This window comes from Channa argus, chromosome 17, assembly GCF_033026475.1.
Source record: "Channa argus isolate prfri chromosome 17, Channa argus male v1.0, whole genome shotgun sequence".
Classification (NCBI taxonomy): Eukaryota; Metazoa; Chordata; class Actinopteri; order Anabantiformes; family Channidae; genus Channa; species Channa argus.
The window spans coordinates 20146906-20167626 of record NC_090213.1 but is presented as its reverse complement, the minus strand read 5'-3'; the positions used below and the strand labels follow the sequence as shown (position 1 = coordinate 20167626).

The 20721-nt window shown below is 38.6% G+C and overlaps 1 protein-coding gene across 2 annotated transcripts in view; it reads left to right on the top strand.

Annotated features, from left to right (window-relative positions):
- The window catches only part of kcnk10a (potassium channel, subfamily K, member 10a), an 80117-nt gene extending 63228 nt beyond the window's left edge, over positions 1–16889 (top strand). For both annotated transcript variants that reach the window (XM_067482121.1, XM_067482120.1), the window contains exons 5-7: positions 2424–2616; positions 3926–4068; positions 13480–16889. In XM_067482121.1, coding sequence (XP_067338222.1) covers positions 2424–2616; positions 3926–4068; positions 13480–14154 — 1011 coding nt within the window. In that variant the 3' untranslated portion in view covers positions 14155–16889. The remainder of the gene's footprint in view (positions 1–2423; positions 2617–3925; positions 4069–13479) is intronic.
- The last annotated feature ends 3832 nt before the right edge of the window (positions 16890–20721 follow it).

Genomic DNA, 20721 nt, shown 5'->3' with positions numbered 1-20721 from the left:
ACCAATACTGCAAAGCAAGTGACTACTCAAAAGGATGTGAGCGTAGAGCCTGGGTATGTTAAGAAAGCCTCACCTAAGTCTTGTCTTTTTTGCCTTGAGGAGCATACTTTTCAACACTGTTTAAAAAAAATCCAGAATTCCTCTTACCCAGATAAGATAGACTTTCTCAAGGGCAAAGGCTTATGCTTCAAGTGTCTTAAACCACGATATACGTGTAAGCGCTGTCAGGAGGAAGCAACTTGCCAGACCTGCTCAAGCGCACACCCCACTTAGCTACATGTGAAGATCAAGAAGGAGAAACTGGATAATGATGCACAGGTAGTGTTCAACATTGAACAACATTGAACATCACGCCTTCAATTTCCACCTTCAGACTCATCAACCTGTCTGATATTCTTTTTACCTCTAGAACATTCCTCACAAACTCCTCTTTCAGAATAACTCCTACTCCATTTCTCTTCCTATCTGACCCATAGTAGAACAACTTGAACCCTGCTCCTAAGCTTGTAGTCTTGCTACCTTTCCACCTGATCTCCTGGACACACCATCTGCATCATGACAATCAACTTTAGCCTTCCCTGTCATAGTCCCAACATTCAAAGTCCCTACTGTCAGTCCTACGTTGTTAGAGTTCCTCTTCTCTCTCTGCCTACGAACACACCTTCCTCCTCTCCTTCTTCGACCAACAATAGTCCAATTGCCACCGGTACCCTGTAGGTCAACAGCACTGGTGGCAGTCGTTAACCTGGGCCCCTACTGATCCGGTTATGGGAGTCATTTTCAGTGTGAAAGTCATCATTCGCATTTTTAATTTGGTATGTATTTTATGTCGGTTGCCTTTTCTGACAACGCTCTGCATTTATCCAGACTTGGGACTGGCACAAGAAGACACTGGCTTGTGTCATTTCCTCTTCATTTAAAAGGGGAAATGAATACCGACCAGAAAGAGAGTGCTTCGAGCCGAGGTTAAAATCACTCAGGAGACTTGCCGACTAGATTGCAGGTGCGTTAACAGGCTAGTCAACGTCTTGAGGAAGCACATAAGGCAAATAAGTGTTGCTCCTGAAGACAATGTGTCTTTGGCATCCTCAAGTAGATCTAGGAAGTCCAGAACAAGTTCTGTAGCATCTGCAGCTTCAAAGGCATTGAGGTCGAACTACAAAGAGCTAATCTATTAACAAAGGCAGAAGCATTAAGGCAAAGATATGCTCTAGAGCAGGAAGAGGCTAGTCTCAGGGTAGAGAAAGAAGAAATGGAAATGAACGCTGCTCTTGCAGCTGCTAACGCACAAAGCCAGATTTTGAAAAAACATGCAGGCATCATTGCGTCAAGTGGTCCAAACGTCAGCATTGACAATTTCAATCTTATTCAGGCACAGACGACAAATGCTGGGGATGTAGTATCTGTTGCCGTTGATGCGGCTGTACAGTTTGAAGAAGCAAGAGATGAAACTGTTAGGAGTTTTGGTTGAGGGCTGAGGCTCGGCGCTGTGATTTCCAAGCAAGGGTTGTTAACCAGCTTCCAGTTTTAAAGAGTCAACATGTTTCGTTTCAGTTTCAAAAGGATTTTACCGAGCTTAGCTTTTGAAGGAGCATTTTGGCAATGAATAGAAGATATCAGTAGCCTACATGAAAAAGGCCTTAAATTGGCAAACAATTCAGGAAGATGGTGAAGCGCTCCATTCGTTCGCTCTTTTCCTAAACAATTGTGTAAGTGCCATGGCAGATTTGATAATACTACAAGCAACATACGGGCGATTGTTTCCAAACTTCCACAGGACTTGAGAATGAAGTATAGAGGTATATGTGTATATGTATGTAGAGGGAGATGGATATAGATGTTATGTATGTAGCGAGAGAGTCGAATAAAGATGGTATATGTGTGTATATATGTGTGTAGAGAGAGGGATATAGATGGTATATGTGTATGTATGAATGTAGAGAGAGAGATGGATATAGATGGTGGATGTATGTATGAATGTAGAGAGAGACACTGATATAGATGGTATACGTGTGTATATGTATGTATACAAAATATAATAATTAGTTCACTGTACTTACCCTGTAAGTCGCAGGTTGTAATCTAAAGTGCTATGGAATATCCCCAGTTTAAATGTGCTTGCTGGTTGCAGCTTTTTTGTGTGGAGTCTGCATGTTCTCCCCGTGCTTGTCTGGGATTCCTCCGGGTACACTCGTACTTCCAGTCCACACAGTCACATGTCTTTGGACACAGTCCAAAGACATGTATATTGGTTAACTAGTAACTCTAATTTATATATATATATACACATATACACACACACACATATATATATATATATATATATATATATATATATGTGTGATATGTGTGTGTATGTGTATATGTATATATGTATGTACGTATGTGTATAAAATGTATATGTGTGTGTGTTTCTCTCTCAGAATAAACACAACCAAATCAGCCTAACTAAAATCCGTGTGGCCTCCACTCTCCTTTTTATCTTGGCTGGCTGCATCCTGTTTGTCACCATTCCTGCTGTGATCTTCAAATACATTGAGGGCTGGACGGCTTTGGAGTCAACATATTTTGTGGTCATTACTCTGACAACCGTTGGAATAGGTGATTATGTGGCAGGTAAGTTTTTATCATTTATGGTCAATATTCCAAAATGCCTAACCTTTATTTTAAAAGAAAATACACATCAGTAAGATAATTAGACTATAAGAACCCAATTAAAGTTCATTTGACATTTAGGTCATATTTTGACTTTTTGATTATACAGTTTATAAAATGTTTTATTTTAATCATTTTATTTTTCATTATAAACTGTTTATCACAAGACATTTTTTTATCTGTAAGTCACCCCATGCAATTGTTAAATACAGTGTATTATATAACTGTGGTGAAATATATAACACATATCTGTCATATCATACCTATCTATTTTTTTTTACAGGCAGTCATAATAAAATTTAAAATTTGTTTCATAAATTCTGTTTTGCCAAACTGTGATTATTGCATTCCTTTGTAAGGGAACTTTAACCTTTAAATTTGCACCATGTGTCAAATAAAGACTATGTTTATAGTGCTGTAAAGGAAATATTGCTGAAAGCGAAACATGGGTAACTAAACTACATATTGTTAGAACCCATCATCCATTTACGCTAACCCCATATACCTAGAGTCAAAGTTACAAAATGTTTTGTTCAAGTACTTTTTATTCATTTATTACAGGTTAACGTACATTTACATAATAAAAACATAGTAGTATTCTCTTTTATAGTATACTACTAGTAATCATGTAAACTCTAATACTGTAATAAAAAATAAAAACAATATTGTAATAAAAAATGGCTAAAGGGAGTAAGGTACAAGATGTTGGATTAACAGTTGTGTATATAATACATAAATCTAGTTTCCAGGTTATGTGTCTGGCAAATGCACAGTTTGCAGTTTGCTCTCAGTAAGGAGGGTCTGTATGTACCTACTACATTGTTTAAATTTTATACCCAATGCAGTCGGGGCACCTTGTGGAGTTGTGCTGACAGCAAAATTAGCATAATATGATCTACCTGGAGCCTAGTAAACACATGAAAAGCATTAATGTAAAGTAGAAGTTAACAATGTTTGAATCACAATGCTCTCACTTCAACAGACTGATGAAGGCTGCAGTGTTACATTTCCCATGTCTAAAAAGGGCTTTAGTGATGATATCTCATTGTTGGGATTTGTTTAGAGTAAAGTATTCTGGTGTGAGATTCAGAAAATCTTACAAGAAGTAAATGATTATTGCTTTGTTAAACCTGAATCCATTATTGTACTACAGAGCCTGTCTGGGTGGACATTATCTTCACCTTAAAAAATTATTGCTGACTGAGACTGTGAAACAATTCTGCTAATTTTTTACCTTCTAAGCTTAATCCCTAATGTCTTTTCTTCTCAGGGGGAGACAGAAGGATTGAGTACCGGAAATGGTACAGACCACTAGTGTGGTTCTGGATCTTGGGTGGTCTGGCCTACTTTGCTGCTGTACTGAACATGATTGGTGACTGGCTGAGAGTACTGTCCAAAAAAACAAAAGAAGAGGTATGCTCAATAAGGAATCATTAATGAAGGTTATGTATACTCAAATTTAATAATACTGGGTATAACACAGTGGTACAGTGGTTTTATTAGTATAAAATAGAATTTTAAAAATCTAGTACTGTATTTAGGTTTAACAATAACGGCGCACATTTAAATAATAAAGAATTTTTGTTTATATATCAAACAATAAGAGAATAACACACTTATTGTGACAGGCCAAAGAAATATACCAATAAATATGCAATCAGGTGTTTGATTGATTAGCATCTGTCATACAACAATCGCACTAAATTTAGCCCAAACTCTCAATTAACACCACAGGAATTAGAATAAACAGTATCTGATTATATATAAATGTGTGTATGTGTATACATGGCAAAATTGCTCTTGTCATCTTATTTTTGCACTTAAGATCAAGCCTCACTTTTTCTGCTATCAGCACATTTTCCACCTATATTTCACTTTAATGTCTTTTTACAGTAAATTGGCTTATAGGGCTAAACAAAAAAATTTAGAAGCTGCCGCTAAGATTATGCATCGCATGATTCCCTCTGATTTTGCATATTTTTGTGTGATTGTGCAGCAGCCTTTCTAAAACATTGCGATGCAACTTATAATATTATTTAGGCATTTCTTGTGATAAAATAGTTTTTTTGTTTGTTTTTTTAACTTATGAAAAATTAAAAGGGAACCTGTTCAAATGAGAATACACTTCATTTGTGTTCTCATTAACACATACAAATACACATGAAGGCATGCACAAGGACACACACAGTTTATCACGCAAACTGGCCAGCATACTTCTATCACTTTGTGATTCATACTACACTACACAACACTATACATACTACACTACATACACAAACTACAGTTAAAAACAAAAGAAGATAATTAGGGTAAATACAAATTTACTTTAAAATAATATAGTTAATAAATAAGAAAATATGATAGTTTGTCCATTTAATTAAATTCAACTTTATTTATATAGCGCCAATTCACAACAAAGTCACCTCAACGCACTTTACAGAATAAAGTCAAGACTATAAAGATGTATAGAGAGAACCCAACAATTCCCCCTTGAGCAAGCCCTAGGCAACAGTGGAGAGGAAAAACTCCCTTTAATGGAAGAAACCTCCAGCAGTCTAAGCCTATAGCAGCATAACTATAACTAACTATATGCTTTATCAAAGAGGAATGCAACCGCAAGGGGGCACAAGCCAGTGTCTTCTTGTGCCAGTCCCAAGTCTGGATAAATGCAGAGGGTTGTGGCAGGAAGTGCATCCGACGTAAAACACATGCCAAATCAAACATGCGAATCGTGACAAAGGCTTCCATACCGGATCGGTCGGGGCCCGGGTTAACAACGACCGCCACCGGTGCTGTTGACCTACAGGGTACCGGTGGAAATTGGACTACTGTTGGTCGAAGACGAAGAAGAAGAGGAGGAAGGTGTGTTCTTGCATTGTGTCTTCGTAGATTTAGAAAAAGCGTATGACAGGGTGCCGAGAGAGGAGCTGTGGTATTGTATGAGGACGTCTGGAGTGGCAGAGAAGTATGTTAGAGTGGTGCAGGACATGTATGAGAGCTGTAAGACAGTGGTGAGGTGCTGTAGGTGTGACAGAGGAGTTCAAGGTGGAGGTGGGTCTGCATCAAGGATCGGCTTTGAGCCCCTTCTTGTTTGCTCTGGTGATGGACAGACTGACAGATGAGGTTAGACAAGAATCTCCCTGGACTATGATGTTTGCAGATGACATTGTTATTTGTAGTGAGAGCAGGGAGCAGGTGGAGGAAAATCTAGAGAAGTGGAGGTGTGCTCTGGAAAACAGAGGAATGAAGCTTAGCCGCAGCAAGACAGAATACATGTGTGTGAATGAGAGGGACCCAGGTGGAACGGTGAGGTTACAGGGAGCAGAGGTGAAGAAGGTGCAGGACTTTAAGTATTTAGGGTCAACAGTTCAGAGCAACGGTGAGTGTGGAAAAGAGGTGAAGAGGCGAGTGCAAGCAGGTTGGAACGGGTGGAGAAAAGTGTCAGGTGTGTTGTGTGATAAAAGAGTATCAGCGAGAATGAAAGGAAAGGTGTTCAAGACGGTGGTGAGACCAGCAATGTTGTTCGGCTTAGAGACTGTTGCACTGAAGAAAAGACAGGAGGCAGAGCTGGAGGTTGCAGAGCTTAAGATGTTGAGGTTCTCTTTGGGAGTGACGAGGATGGACAGGATCAGGAATGAGTACATCAGAGGGACAGCTCATGTTAGATGTTTTGGAGATAAAGTCAGAGAGGCCAGATTGAGGTGGTTTGGACATGTTCAGAGGAGAAACTGTGAATATATCGGTAGAAGGATGCTGAGGTTGGAGCTGCCAGGCAGGAGGTCTAGAGGAAGACCAAAGAGGAGATTTATGGATGTAGTGAGGGAGGACATGAAGTTAGTTGGTGTGAGTGAAGAGGATGCAGAGGACAGAGTTAGATGGAGGCACATGATTCGCTGTGGCGACCCCTGAAAGGGAGCAGCCGAAAGGAAAAGAAGAAGATGCTTTATCAAAGAGGAAGGTTTTGAGCCTAGACTTAAAAGTAGAGAGGGTGTCTGCTTCCTGAATCAGAACTGGGAGCTAGTTCCACAGGAGAGGAGCTTGATATCTAAAGGGTCTGCCTTCCATTCTACCTTTGGAAAATCTGGGAACCACAAGTAGGCCTGCATTCTGAAATCGAAGTGGTCTACTGGGATGATATGGTGCTATGAGGTCTTTTATATATGATGGAGCCTGACAGTTCAGAGCTTTACATGTAAGAAGCAAGGTTTTAAATTCTATTCTAAATGGAGGCAAGCTAGTAAAGGTGAAATATTCTCTTGTCTCCAGTCGGAAGTCTTGCTGCAGTCGGTGCTGAAATTCTTAAGACCTAATCTATGTCGTTCATTTTCACAAATATTTTTTAATATATGTTTAATATTTATGTCTGGTATTAGCAACCGATGATGTCACAAATGAGACAGACTTAACATAACTACAGCTAATTAAAAGGTTAAAATATCAAAGTTCCTGGTTGCTGCCATATTTGGTATGGCCAAAGGACATACTCTACTGGGATTTAGTGCGTATGTCTATCTCCAGAATGTCGAGTAATTCTCAACCAGTCGTCAAATGTGTTGCCCCCAATTTACTTAGTCATCAGGTGTGTGCTCCTTTCAGACTGCCAGAGATTAGAACACTGTGAAAGTTGGTGGAAATATTTTTGTGTAAAAATGTGAAACATTATGTGGACTGCCTATTAAAATTATAACAGTGCAAAAATTATATTAGCATCATCATCCCTGTCAAAAAACCCTGCATGTTAGTAATATGTAAAATAGAATTTCTGGTTTGTTTGGTGAGATATAGTATCAGGAAAATTAGGAGAAAATTAGGGTTCCCACAAGCCTAAGTGGAAGGAAGAACCAAGAGACAAACCACTGACCCTGTGATTTTTGAATGACTAAACTGAGCTACAGCCACCCTCCTATGGGGAGACATTGCTTACTGCTGCTCATAAAGTCGGTTATAAAGGCAAATAGATATAATGCAAATGGAAGATTAAATTTAAAATTTTTATACACACGAATTATTTTTGTTCTCATGAAGGAATATTTGTACTAGCTAAATGTAGAGATTTTAGAGAGAACTAGGGCTGCTGATTTTTAAATTTTGATATTTTTTATTTTTTTTAAGAAAGTCCCTATTTAGAATAATGTAATGTGGTCAGGTCCAAATGAAAGTCTGTTTATAAATTCTGCCTGAAATTGCAGCCCTGTAAATCCACGCCGTCAGCAGTGACTGGTGTCCACCTTCATTCTAGGGGAGGTAAACATTCTTACTTTGGCAATTCACTGGTGGATCATGTTCATACTGTTTGTATTGTTGATAAAAGATAAAAGCTGTTGTAAGAGTTGAAACTGAAGCTGTTTGCTAAACTACCACAATTCTAAAACATTAACACCCTATTTATGACTCCATTTAAATGCACTTAAGTAACCGGGTAACTCAGAGAAATAAGCTTTCTCGCGTAATAGTGGAACAGTGTTTACCCGTACTTAAGAATCTTGGTTTATGGGAAATCCGCGTATACATGCAGCACAAAAGCAACCTGATTTCTCCCCTACGTCTGACTTATTTTGGAAGCCTGACACTCAATTTTTAAATGTCTAATGATGGAAAACACTGCTTTCTGACTTCTCTCTCTCTGCATGTGCCTGTGAGTGGGTTTGTGTCACATCAGAGTCAGAGCACAGAGGGAGAGAAAGAAGAGAAACATGCAGTTGATCCACAACAGTCTGAATGATGAAACACTTTGTGTTGGACCAAAGGCATACTATATATTTAACATGAGGCAGCATTGCCCCATTAACCCATTAATGATCTCTCCTTTCATTCATTCTTTCACTCAGCTGTGTGCAACTAACTGTCTTGCAGTCTTTGGTTACGCACATGCTAATATGGAGAATGCAGAAACCTGCTTATGTGTAAACATGGCAGAGTAATTGATGTTCTCTATCAGAGAACCTACCTGGGGTAACCAGGTTTCTCTAAACTCTCAGAAAACCAGTTTTCCCATTTACACGACACAGCTTAGAAGCAGGGTTGTAACCTGGTTACTTAAGTCAAAGTAAACACACTCTACATTTTAAATTAATTGAATGCATCTGTGTATGTGCTAAATTATTTAAATTTTAATGGCAACTATGTGTAAACTTATTATATCAGCTACTCTGCAAGCAGCTTTTTGCAAAAAGCTACAAATAACAGTGGAGTATCAGGATAAATGGTCTGCACTTATACTTCTAAAGCACTTTACATTGCTCATTCTGTCACACTTTTGAGTGTATATTTAATTTTGGTAGGACCCCAAAGAGGAGACGGCAAGGAGAGGTTTTATGGTTAATGAAGGTTTATTTAAAAAAAGGCAAACATCAGAAAATCAGCTTAAACAGACCGAGAACTTAAACACGCCGGAGAGGGGGGATAAATTAAATTATAACCATCCCAGGAAAGCAAGGGAACTAACCAAGAAACTAGGGAGAGAAAATCAGGGAAAAACATAAAAACCTGGACCTAACAAGCGAAGAAAACCAAAACACTGAAACTGAATGAAACAAGTAGGAAACCAATCCTCAGACCAAAACGTAAGGGAAGAAAGTCCAAAGTGAGCACTGGGGAAACACACAACGGGGAGTGCAATATCCAAACGTGTTGACTGTCCATGGAAGGGTTTAGAGACAATCTGGCAAGGAACAGTGGGGAGAGCTGGGTATAAGTAGCTGGGGACACAGGTGAAAACAATCAGGGTTAATGAGAAACAAGACGCTAAATGAAACTAACTAGGAAGTGGTGCTGAGGGACAACAAAATAAAAGCCAGGAACATGAAGTAAAACTAGAGAGCTGAATGCCAGACCGGGACCGTGACACATTCAACCATTCGCACTCACAATCATTCAGCATTGGAGGAGCTGCTATGCAGCTGGCCAGTGTTCACCGGGAGCAGCTAAGTTGGGGTTCGGTTTTTTCTCAAAGACATTTCAACCTGTGACCGGAGGAGCCAGGGATCAAACCAGCAACTGGAGGATTAGTGGACAACCACTCTACCTCCTGCGCCACAGTTGACCCACAAAAGAGACAATTACCATGCCACTTTGTTCACATTTGACTAAAATTGAAACTAAAACAAAGTGGCCTGTGTTTTTTTTTTTCATTCACAGAATCTGCACTGTGTATGAACCTGTTACCTCTGCTTCCTTTCTCTCTTTTCATGCAGAGGACGGGGTTAGATTCACACTCACAATCACACACACTCACACAAGGGGGTAAGATTGAGGCAATGTGTCACTGTGTCGCTGTGGCGACCCCTGAAAGGGAATAGTCGAAAGGAAAAGACGAAGAAAATGTTCCCTACAAAACATATTTGCTAAGAATGTAATTTTTTTGAAAATTGTTTTGCTCTTCTAAATACATTAAGTTTATTCTATAGTTTCAGAGTAAGTAGTATCTACCTGCTTTGTATGAAAATACAGTATTATGAAACTGAAACCAAATTCGCTATCAGATTACACTTACAGTAAACCCTGGACATAGGATTTTTTTTTTTAACTTCAGTTCAGTATAGATCTAAGGACATACAGATGTTATAATGCCATGCTGTGGCAAAATGATGAACAGACCTGCCAAAAATGGCAAGTTTTCAGTGAAGTGTGTGCCACAGTGTCATTGCCTTTAACTGTAACTTCACAACTCCCAACTCCAACATCAACAACAAATTAATTTGTGTAAACATGACAACATATGTCATTAAGGGCAGACAGAGTTAATATTGACTTAGCAACAAAAGTATGACATTAGCAATAGTTCACTACGGTACTTTGGTTAAAGCTCTTGTGGTCAGAATTAACTTTACCTGTTATTGCTGCTTTTTGACATTATTTTCAGAAATAACATGCTGGTAATGTCACTGTTTTATGTGTTCTGTGTCACCTCACTATATTATAGTTGACCCATGAGTTTAAAGCCACCTTTAAAGTTAAGGGGACTGTGACACAACATCTCAAAGTGTCGTTGAGCAAGACACTGAACCCCAACTTATTTGCAGCTGGTGAGTGTTGGGCAGCTGCATAGCAGCTCCCCCATCAGTGTGTGATTGTGAGTGTGAATGTCTGAATAAGAAGCAGTATAAAGCACTTTGAGTACCAATAGGTAGAAAAGTGCTACATAAGTGCAGACCATTTACCTTTGTATTTTTAGGCCCATGTACAGGTCATTTAATCATTTTAGAGTAAGGTACTTTAGTTCCTCGAGTAGTGGATTTTAGCCCTAAGGACATCCAGTCAGCCAGTGCAGCAAGGCAAAAACTGGAGTAATGTGCTCTAATATAAACGTGCATTGACATTTTGTACCAGCTGAAGATGGGACAGGGACAAGTGAGAGTAAAATCTCAGAAATATGATGTCCAACCATATTGTTAATTTAGAATGCATAAGTCTGGCCTCAAATACTACTGCAAGGAACCTTGGAGTTATTTTTGATCAGGATTTGTCCTTTACCTCACATATAAAACTAATCTCTAGAACAGCCTTCTTCCACCTACGGAACATTGCCAAAATTAGTAGCAATCACACAGGCATCACCTGTCTCAAAGTGATGCAGAAAATCTGGTCCATGTTACCTCTAGGTTGGACTACTGTAATTCCCTACTTTCATGATGCCCCAGTAACTCCCTGAAGAGCCTGCAATTAATTCAAAATGCTTACTGGAACTAACAAGAGAGATCATATTTCCCCTTTACTAGCTTCTCTCCATTGGCTTCCCATTAAATCTAGAATAGAATTTAAAACCCTGCTTCTTACATATAAAGCTCTGAATGGTCAGGCTCCATCATATATAGAAGATCTCATAGAACCATATCATCCCAGTAGACCACTTCGATCTCAGAATGCAGGCCTACTTGTGGTTCCCAGAATTTCCAAAGGTAGAATGGGCAGAGCTTTTAGCTATCAAGCTCCTCTCCTGTGGAACCAGCTCCCAGTTCAGATTTGGGAAGCAGACACCCTCTCTACTTTTAAGTCTAGGCTCAAAACCTTCCTCTTTAATAAAGCATATAGTTTATTATAGTTATGCTGCTATAGGCTTAGACTGCTGTGGGACCCACCCCCCGATGCACTGAGCTTTATCCACCTTGCTCTTCTGGTTCCACTCCTTCCTCCACCCCTGAGCCTAAAATCAGTCCCTGAATGCTACTCTAGATTCCTATTAGTTGTTGAGCCTTCTTGATCCAATGTAAACTTTTATTTTGCTGTAATCTCCTTGCTCTCAGGACAATGAATTGGGATTTAAATTTCCCTGTAGCTCATCTTTTTGAAGATTTTGGAGCAACTACTGACCGCACTAGGCCTGAGAGGGAGGCTTCTAAGCATCTGACCAAGGCTTTGATAAATACCTTTCAAAGTGATGAAGTTTACTGGCCATCATGCTTACACTCCACTAAATTCCTGGCCAAATATCATAGATCCGGGAGGAAGAGTTGATATTTTGAATGACAGCTGTAAAAAGCAGCACAAATGCAAACAAAATTATCAGTGACACATAAAGGTTGAGTTACAGAATCAGAATCCTGGCCAAATACTACATCATGAGGACAAGCAAGCACTTCAAACAACTCTGTGAAAAGGTTATTGAAATGCAGAATTGGTGGACAGATACATAAACTAAATTCTGAATATCCCTTCTAGTCCAGTTCAATCCATTATGTAATAGAAAGTGGTATAAAATTACCTAGCACATGCTGTACTCTAAAACTGAATGAATGCAAGAATTTGACTATAGGTGGAGGCCACTCACCTATAAAGTAATTCCCCTCAGGGAGTTACAAGCGTCACCAGCTGCGATGGGAGAGGCTGTATGGACAGTAACTGCTGCCAGGTTCTTAACCAGTCACAGCATCTGGTATGATGGTCACAAACCTTAATTTACATTCTATGAAACCATAGAACCTTCTTCCACCTAACTTAACGATCTCCCACATGTAAAACTCAGGCTGGGATTTAATTTGACTTTCTCTCTTTTGACTTTTGGTACAGATCAAAGTTTTTAGTTGGATTTTAAGTAAGTTTCTCAGAAATTGTGGCCAGTCTTGAAGCCGTCTGTGTAAGTGTCTTGCTGACTTGCTTTTGTTTGTCCAGGACCTCGACAAACAATTTACAGAAACTCAGGTGCATGCATAGAGGAACTGCTGCACAAAGGTATGGGCTACAAGAGGCAGGTTCTCCCACAGGTTGCCTCAGTAGGAGTTCATCTGTAAATACATGAAAAATTAGCAATCACTTGTTGCTGAACAGAACACTTATTAACAAAAAGATTCACCTGGCTTTAGGGCAACTGGCTTTTTTGACATATTGATGGCTCATATTTTTAAATAGGATTCATCACTGTAACACAGGCACAAACATTTCTGCAATTTAAGAACACAATAAATCCATCTGATGTAATTGCCAGCTTCAACAAAACAATTTAAAAAAGTAAATCTAGAAAATAGAGATTTCTTATTGCTGTAATTATTATTTTTTGGCAGATCCTGAATCTGTTGGGTCAAACCCTATTTCCAAAAAAGTTGGGATGCTTTTAAAATGTCAACAAAAACAGCAATTTGCAAATAATTTTAACAGATATTTTCATGAGTTGCCGTCAAATTCAAAATGACAAATTCTCTAAAAATAAAATTTTTAAATCAGCATTTTATGTTTTTCTTTTATATTTAATCAAGTACGGTTTTTACAATATTTGCAAATAAGTATTCCAACATTTCTGGGCTTTGTACTTTTACTATTGGCTGCATCACTTTAAGCATAAGTAATAGATACACCAATGACAATGTTTTTTAATACCTATCTTTGTCTAAGGTTGGCGAGATCAAGGCTCACGCAGCAGAGTGGAAAGCAAACGTACGAGCAGAGTTCCGGGAGACACGTCGGCGTATGAGTGTTGAGGTCCATGACAAGCTGCAGAGAGCTGCCACTATCCGGAGCATGGAGAGACGGCAGCTAGGCCTGGATCAGCGTGCTGTTTCACTGGACATTTTATCCCCAGAGCGTCGTGCCTTATTCAACGCCCTTGACACAAACAGTTATAAAACCTCTTCCCAGGAGAGCATTGACACCAAGTTAAACAACCTCCGGCTACGGGGGTCTGAACACAGTGACCGGAACTCCACCCACCATACCACATCTGAGGATAATATTTTCAACCGCCTGGGCTCAGTCACCAAGCTAGCCAAGCGCAATAGAAATCGGGACCTTAGGAAGAACATCCCAGATGAGGCTCGCCGGCCTCGTAGTGAGGCCTATGGCTACAGCATTCCCACTTTTGACTGCAGTACAACCACAATAGATGACACGAGAAGAAACAACAAAGGAGAGAATGAGAATGAAGACAAGGAGTGCAACAATAGTTTATCTGATTTTCCACTTTTTGTGGAAGCTTGTAAGCGACAGAATGTATTTACTCCAGAGCAGACCAAAGAAAATGAGAAAAAACTTGAGAAAACGAAAGAGCTGCATATTCAGATAGGTCCATAGACTGTGTACTACCTTAAAAGGGAAATTGAGAATACTAATTATTAGTGCCTTAGGCATCTTTGATTCCTTTCATTCTTAAGGACAACACATGTCCTTTTGTGCTATACACTGTAATGTACACATTCACTGTGTTCTATGGATGTCATGGACACATTTCAAGACCTGGTTGGATTTCTTTAAGAGTGAAATAACAAAATAGTGGTTGTATTAAGAAAACATGGGTCTTGAGTCCTGTAGCTTTGGCCATTATTTCGCTAAGTTATGATAAAACTTTACTAAAATTTTAAAGAAATGTTGCAAAAGGAGGTCACACCACAGCTTACTGAAGGCATGCACAAACATCTAAGATTATTTCCCAAAATAAATAATTATCATTAATTTTTGACGTTTTAAGCACCACAATATATTAAATAGTGAACCTATCAATGTGATAGGTGTTGTTATTTTATGTACACAGAATCATCAGGGTCTTGGACCCTCAATCATAACTCTCGGTTATGCAGTAAATAGACCTAGAAACATCCATACTCCATTTCCTACAGAAAAGTGGAACACTATAAAAAACAAAGTTGATGGGATACCATATTTTTATGAACTCGAATATTTTTGCCGTACATTATTTACATGTTTTTGGCATATATGAACTTCGTATGGATTCTGCACATAGTTTTATAAATAAGGTCCCTGCACTTTAAATGTGAGATTGTGTTCACTGACATTACTACCCTGTTATTTTCTCAGATTCACAATAAGTTTGGAATTATTCTGGAATATAGAAAGGATGTGTGTATCACAAGATCTGTTAGCTGGAAAATGCCACATTGCCACACCCATGTGGCAGATTACCGATGAAAAACTAAACAAAAAAACAGCTAACTAATTCCATGCAGTTAACAGCTGTTTATATCTGGTGACATTTCACTTCGCTTATGCCACATTATGCCTAATTATCATTTGTATAACAGTTTAGCCACCTAGACCATCAAGCCTTTAATGAAACTGACACTTTTCAAAGAAAAATCATGTGTGATTGGATGGTAGGTTGGTAAAGCCTTACCATAAAATTATTATTGACTGTTATTGAGAAATTTTAGTGTGCTTTTGTCAAAGCAGATACTTTCCCCCCGTTGTATGATTTGTCATTTTCATTTTGTCTGTATTGTTACTCCTTAAACATGTCCTTGAATGCAACCAGTGGCTGAAGCAAATTCCTTGCATGTGTTTATTCATGATTCATATCAGCAGAAATCCAAGTCAGCTTCTTTGTCTTCTTCCTCTGCTGTTTTGCTGGCTAAAAAGCTATGAAAGGCACATTTCCACCACCTTCTGAACAAGAGCATGGCTCAAGGCAACGCATTACCCAAATTCATTCAAATGTCCCTTAAAAATATCCATCATTCTAAATCGTATTCATTGATTCAAGTTGTATTTTTAAACTCTCTCTTGATATCTTGGGCATCCCATGCCTGAATGTTGAAATTATTTCTTTCTTTATCTATATTTGTCCTACAAATATTCCTCCCCTCACTTCTAATTCCATGTAACTCTCACCCTAGAATTATTCCACAGTAGCTGCCAATCCTAGTGGCTGTGGGGCCAAACTTCTCTGGCTTAAAAAACTATCAGAATTTTAACCTCTGCATCAATACCTCTTCCTGGTAGTTTTCTGTGCTGCCTACAAATCCCTGTGAACAGCCATTCCCCTGAACTTTAAAATTTACAGTGACACTTTTCATGCAGTGAAAACAACAGAAATTATAAATTTAAAACATTGTTAAAAAGATTATTAGCATCTTTTCATGTTTCATGGATGCTGAGCTGATAGGAAATATTAAAATGGTGTCTGTCAGATGTACATGGATCTTCAACATGGTGCTGTAACTACATGTGTGGCAAGACACACAAGGAGTGTGAGGAGTGTGTCAAGTCAGAATTAATTCACAAAATAATAAGAGTCACTCAATGTGCAATTATGTGCAAATGTAAAAAAGTAACAAGTGAGCAAAGCTGTATTTAAATGTAAGATCTTCACTATGTGTTCATAGTCTTGCTGTGACTGAAAAAATGCCACATGTCTAAGGTTGTCTCAGTACATTGTCCTAAATTGCTACCTATATCATAACTTGTTTGAATAATGCCATAGCTCAGGGACTGAGCTATGGCATATGGAGCTATGGGACTAACGTTTCTTGTGGATATTGTTTGATTCATACAGAGAGGGTGAGGGGACATGACTGCCCATGACGTAAGCTGAAAGAGGAGGGAGTGCTTCGTAATTTACATTGAAAATCAGTGATGAGAACTGTATTAGAATAAAGGTACAATGTTTAGATTTTCTTTATTTAAATATAATCATCAACCACCTCATGTTTATGTACTCACTATCTTGGTGTGCATTGTCTGATCCTAAGTTCATCACTAAAGTTGTAGACTAATTGATGGAACAAAGCATTAAATGTGTTTTTAAAACACTTCAAAAACACTTAAAAACTTACAAAATGTCTAAACTTAAAAGAATGCCATGGTACAACAGAGGCATGCTATATAACGATGTACATGTCGAATTTATACCACCACATGCTTCAGAGGATGACGCTTACATGACATTTTTTAGATGTACAACCAGCACATTCTTGTCCAAGCTCTGCACTTGGATGTTACTCACTGTATGCTTTTCAACATTTACAGTAAATGTAGCAATTGCCTTTTGCAAATAAAGTTCACTGGAAAATTTTTATTTCTGATTATGGTGTTAGTGCTTTTCAAAATCTGATGCAGGTCTCCCATTCCTACCTCAGTCTTCTACAGCAACTACCAACCTGTTTTCTCAGAATGGAAGGAGGAAAGAACAGTCACAGTCACTGGGGTGACTGGCGCAGGAGGTAAAGCAGTTTCCATCAGTGTAGTGCAGACCATTTACCGTTGCTGGGGTTTCACCTAAACACTGGCCCTATTTACAGTTTTTTTTGTGATCTTGTGCCTGCCTTTAAACTCCTGCAGGAGTGCTGTCATGCCAAGGGGAAAACAGATCTCTGAAAATTATTTAATCCAAAATATAAAACTGAAAATAAGTAATTGAATAAAGTTTACCCCCTTTAGAGTAACTCACCTAAATTATTACTGGTGCAGCCATACAAGGTCAAACAATTAGTTTGAGGTCACGTTAGTGCAGTGAATGTCTGAAGGTTTGCAGTATAAATAAGCCTGTATCTGGAGGATCCAGTTACTGGTGAATCAGTAAAATATTGTACTGCATTAAATTTACTTTACAGCTCTATGTGGCAGGGAGACACTAGTACTGTGCAGGGGGGGTGGCAAGTGAGAAGAGGCAGACAATGAAAAAAAACCCACCAAATTGTTTTAGTTTAAATAGGATGACTGTGGCTCAGGATGCAGAGCAGTCATCCACCAATAGTTGTTGGTTGGCTTGATTCCTGGTTCCTCCTGTAGCATGTCGAAGATTCCTGGAGCAAGACACTGAACCCTAACTTTGTTGCCCCTGGTGAGTGTAGTCCAACTGCATAGCAGCTCTCCCATTGGGGTGTGAGTGTGAATGAGTGAATGAGAAGCCGCATAAAGTGATTTGAGTCTACCAATAAAGCAGACAAGTGCTATATCCAATGTCCCCCTAATTTTTCATGTGTCTGAGCAAACACACAAACTCCCTGAGCAGTCCCTTAGACTCAGACGTGTGTACTGTGCTCACCCCAGCATCGCATCCATCCATGTTACATTATTTATAATTATTATATAATTAAATTACAGCATTCTGTTAGAATACTTTTAATTAAGTGCTTTAGCCCACTTAAAATGAAAATTACAAAAATCTTGTTTATGACCTGTGTAGTATGTTAAGGCTATTGGAAGTATAAATATAATATAAATATTTAATTTCAACTATGGCAAAACATGAACTGCCAATCAAACCAAGCCAACTATAATCTCCAATTCTGAAAACACAATTCATATTTTTATTCTAAAGCTCTGACTTGTATTATGAGTATGAGCCAGCGTGTGAACCTCCTGCTGTGCACTGGGTGAGATTGTCCAACTGTGGTCTGGGAGAGAGTCCTGTAACTCTTTGTCTGCAAAATACAGTACATAATGACATGATTATTTGCATTTCTTCTACTCATAAACTTGTGACAGTATTTAATGATCAATATCCATTCGTTTTGCCATTATTATTAAGGGTCAACATAAGCAGCACTTAGCATCATTAGCGTATAACAACATAAACATGAACCATGAACCATTTCAGTCTTTGAATGACTTTCAGATCTGAATTTTGTTTCTCAGCTTGTCAGCTAAGATATCATTGTACTGTTGATTCTTCAAATTTAAAATGTGAGCACTCCATCAATGAGTTAAAACTGATAAAAATAATACAACGTGCCGTACTTGCTACTAAGGGGACCTCTAGGTTAGGTTGCTGGAGCCTGTTCATGTGTACATTCTTGTTGAAATTATACATAAAGTTAAATTTCTTGCATGTGAGTCGTGTGTGTTTTTGCAACCACAATTGTTGTAGAAATATCCCCTCTTTCATTGTCAAGTGTTACTAGAACTTTGAAGAATTGAAGGTAATACTAAGCGTGATGAACCATCACATTATACATGCATGGAGAAGAAAACTACAGCATGTCAGCGTCTTATGACATCTCTCTCAAAACTTCTACTTATATTCAAACCCAAGAAAGAACCCACCCTTACAAGACATTATGGAGACAAACAGGTGTATATGTTCTGACAGCACCAGGTGTTATAGCCAGTGATAGCCTCTGTACCTTACACCTTTCACCACTAAAATCCATCTGTTACATCCTTTTGGGATAATAAAGAAACAATTCTTTTATGCCCATGAACCTAAATACAATATCTAAAATTCTAACCGTTGTGTCTAAATTTGCTCTATTCTCCCACATTTCCCCATTTTGACACAAATTGTCAACACAGTAAATGTAGGGATCTCCGAAATAGGTACATTCATCTTATTTTCCACTAATAATTATGTAGCTTTTACTCTATAAGCCAGTATTGTAGGTATCATGTTGTTCCTTCATCACTGTAAAAGGGTTTCCTGGGGCCCAATCAGACATGAGATTCAATATTAATTCATTTGTCTCTATTGATTTGGTTGGTATCTTAAATCTTAAATATCTCAAAGAGATATTTTCTTCAGGGGTCTCCTGACTCTGCATGTGTGACTTCTTCTTCTTTTCCATTCGGCTGTTCCCTTTCAGGGGTTGCCAAAGCGAATCATGTGCCTCCATCTAACCCTATCCGATGCATCCTCATCTCTCACACCAACTCACTTGCACTTTAATCTTAAAAAATAAAAAATAAAAAATAAACTAAACTTGTAAGTCGCTTTGGATAAATGCATCTGCCAAATTAGCAACCAAATGAGCGACCAAGTTACAAAATTCCTCTCCCTTTTTTTTTAATGGGTAATGAGAGTTATGCGAGAGGTCAGGTGACCAGACATTAAAGACCATGTTAGTATTGTTTTGAGACAGGTCACCGCTGGGATGAGGGGCCAGCCCTTCCTGCTGTCTGCTGTACATGAACAAAGCAAAGGATAAGGGCCAGCCCAATTGAGCTAGTCTTCACACACGCTCCCGATGGGCCACTCAAAACACTTAAAGAAAAGCTCTCTGATACCGATATGCCCACAGATGATCTGTTAAATTATGTAAGCAAGTTCTTCAATACACAAGGCTAATCAGACTGCAAGAGCCATGCTCTGTAAATTGCAAACATAGTAAGCAGCATGTTTGCTACATGCATATGTTAAAATCTAACCATGGCAGGACATCCTCCCATGTTGCACCCACTAATGGGCATTGTGGCAAAAGTCATGGAGGATGAAGGTTAACTAATTACTGAACAATTGCAACTCTTTTATCTCCCGACTTACACACTTGACAATTAATCAACAAAATAATCTTATAGATGTAGAATATCTAATCTGTTTTAAATGTTTTATTCTGGGCCAAAAATGAAGGCAAACACACTTTCCCTTCAGTATTTTGCTGCAACTGTCAGAAACAGGCATATTTTCAAAATCAGCTCCATTCAGCCTAAAATGCTTTTAAGCACATAATAACGTACACTGATGTACTGTAGATAAATAAAAGCTGTTGCAATGAAATTTCCATGCTGAACTAAGTTGTTCTGGGCCAAATATGAAGGCAAACACACTGAAATATCATTGCAACAGCTTTTATTTAGCCAGAAATCAAGAGTGTAAGTTTTTTATGTGCTTAAAAGCATTTTCAGGCCGAATGAGCAAATATGCTTGTTTCTGCCAATTGCAGCAAAATACTGAAAGGAAAGTGGGTTTGCCTTCATATTTGACCCAGAACAACTCAGTTCAGCATGGAAATATCATTGCAACAGCTTTTATTTAGTCCGAAATCAAGAGTGTAAGTTTTTATGCGCTTAAAAGCATTTTCAGGCCAAATGAGCAAATATGCTTGTTTCTGCCAATTGCAGCAAAATACTGAAAGGAAAGTGGGTTTGCCTTCATATTTGACCCAGAACAACTCAGTTCAGCATTGAAAG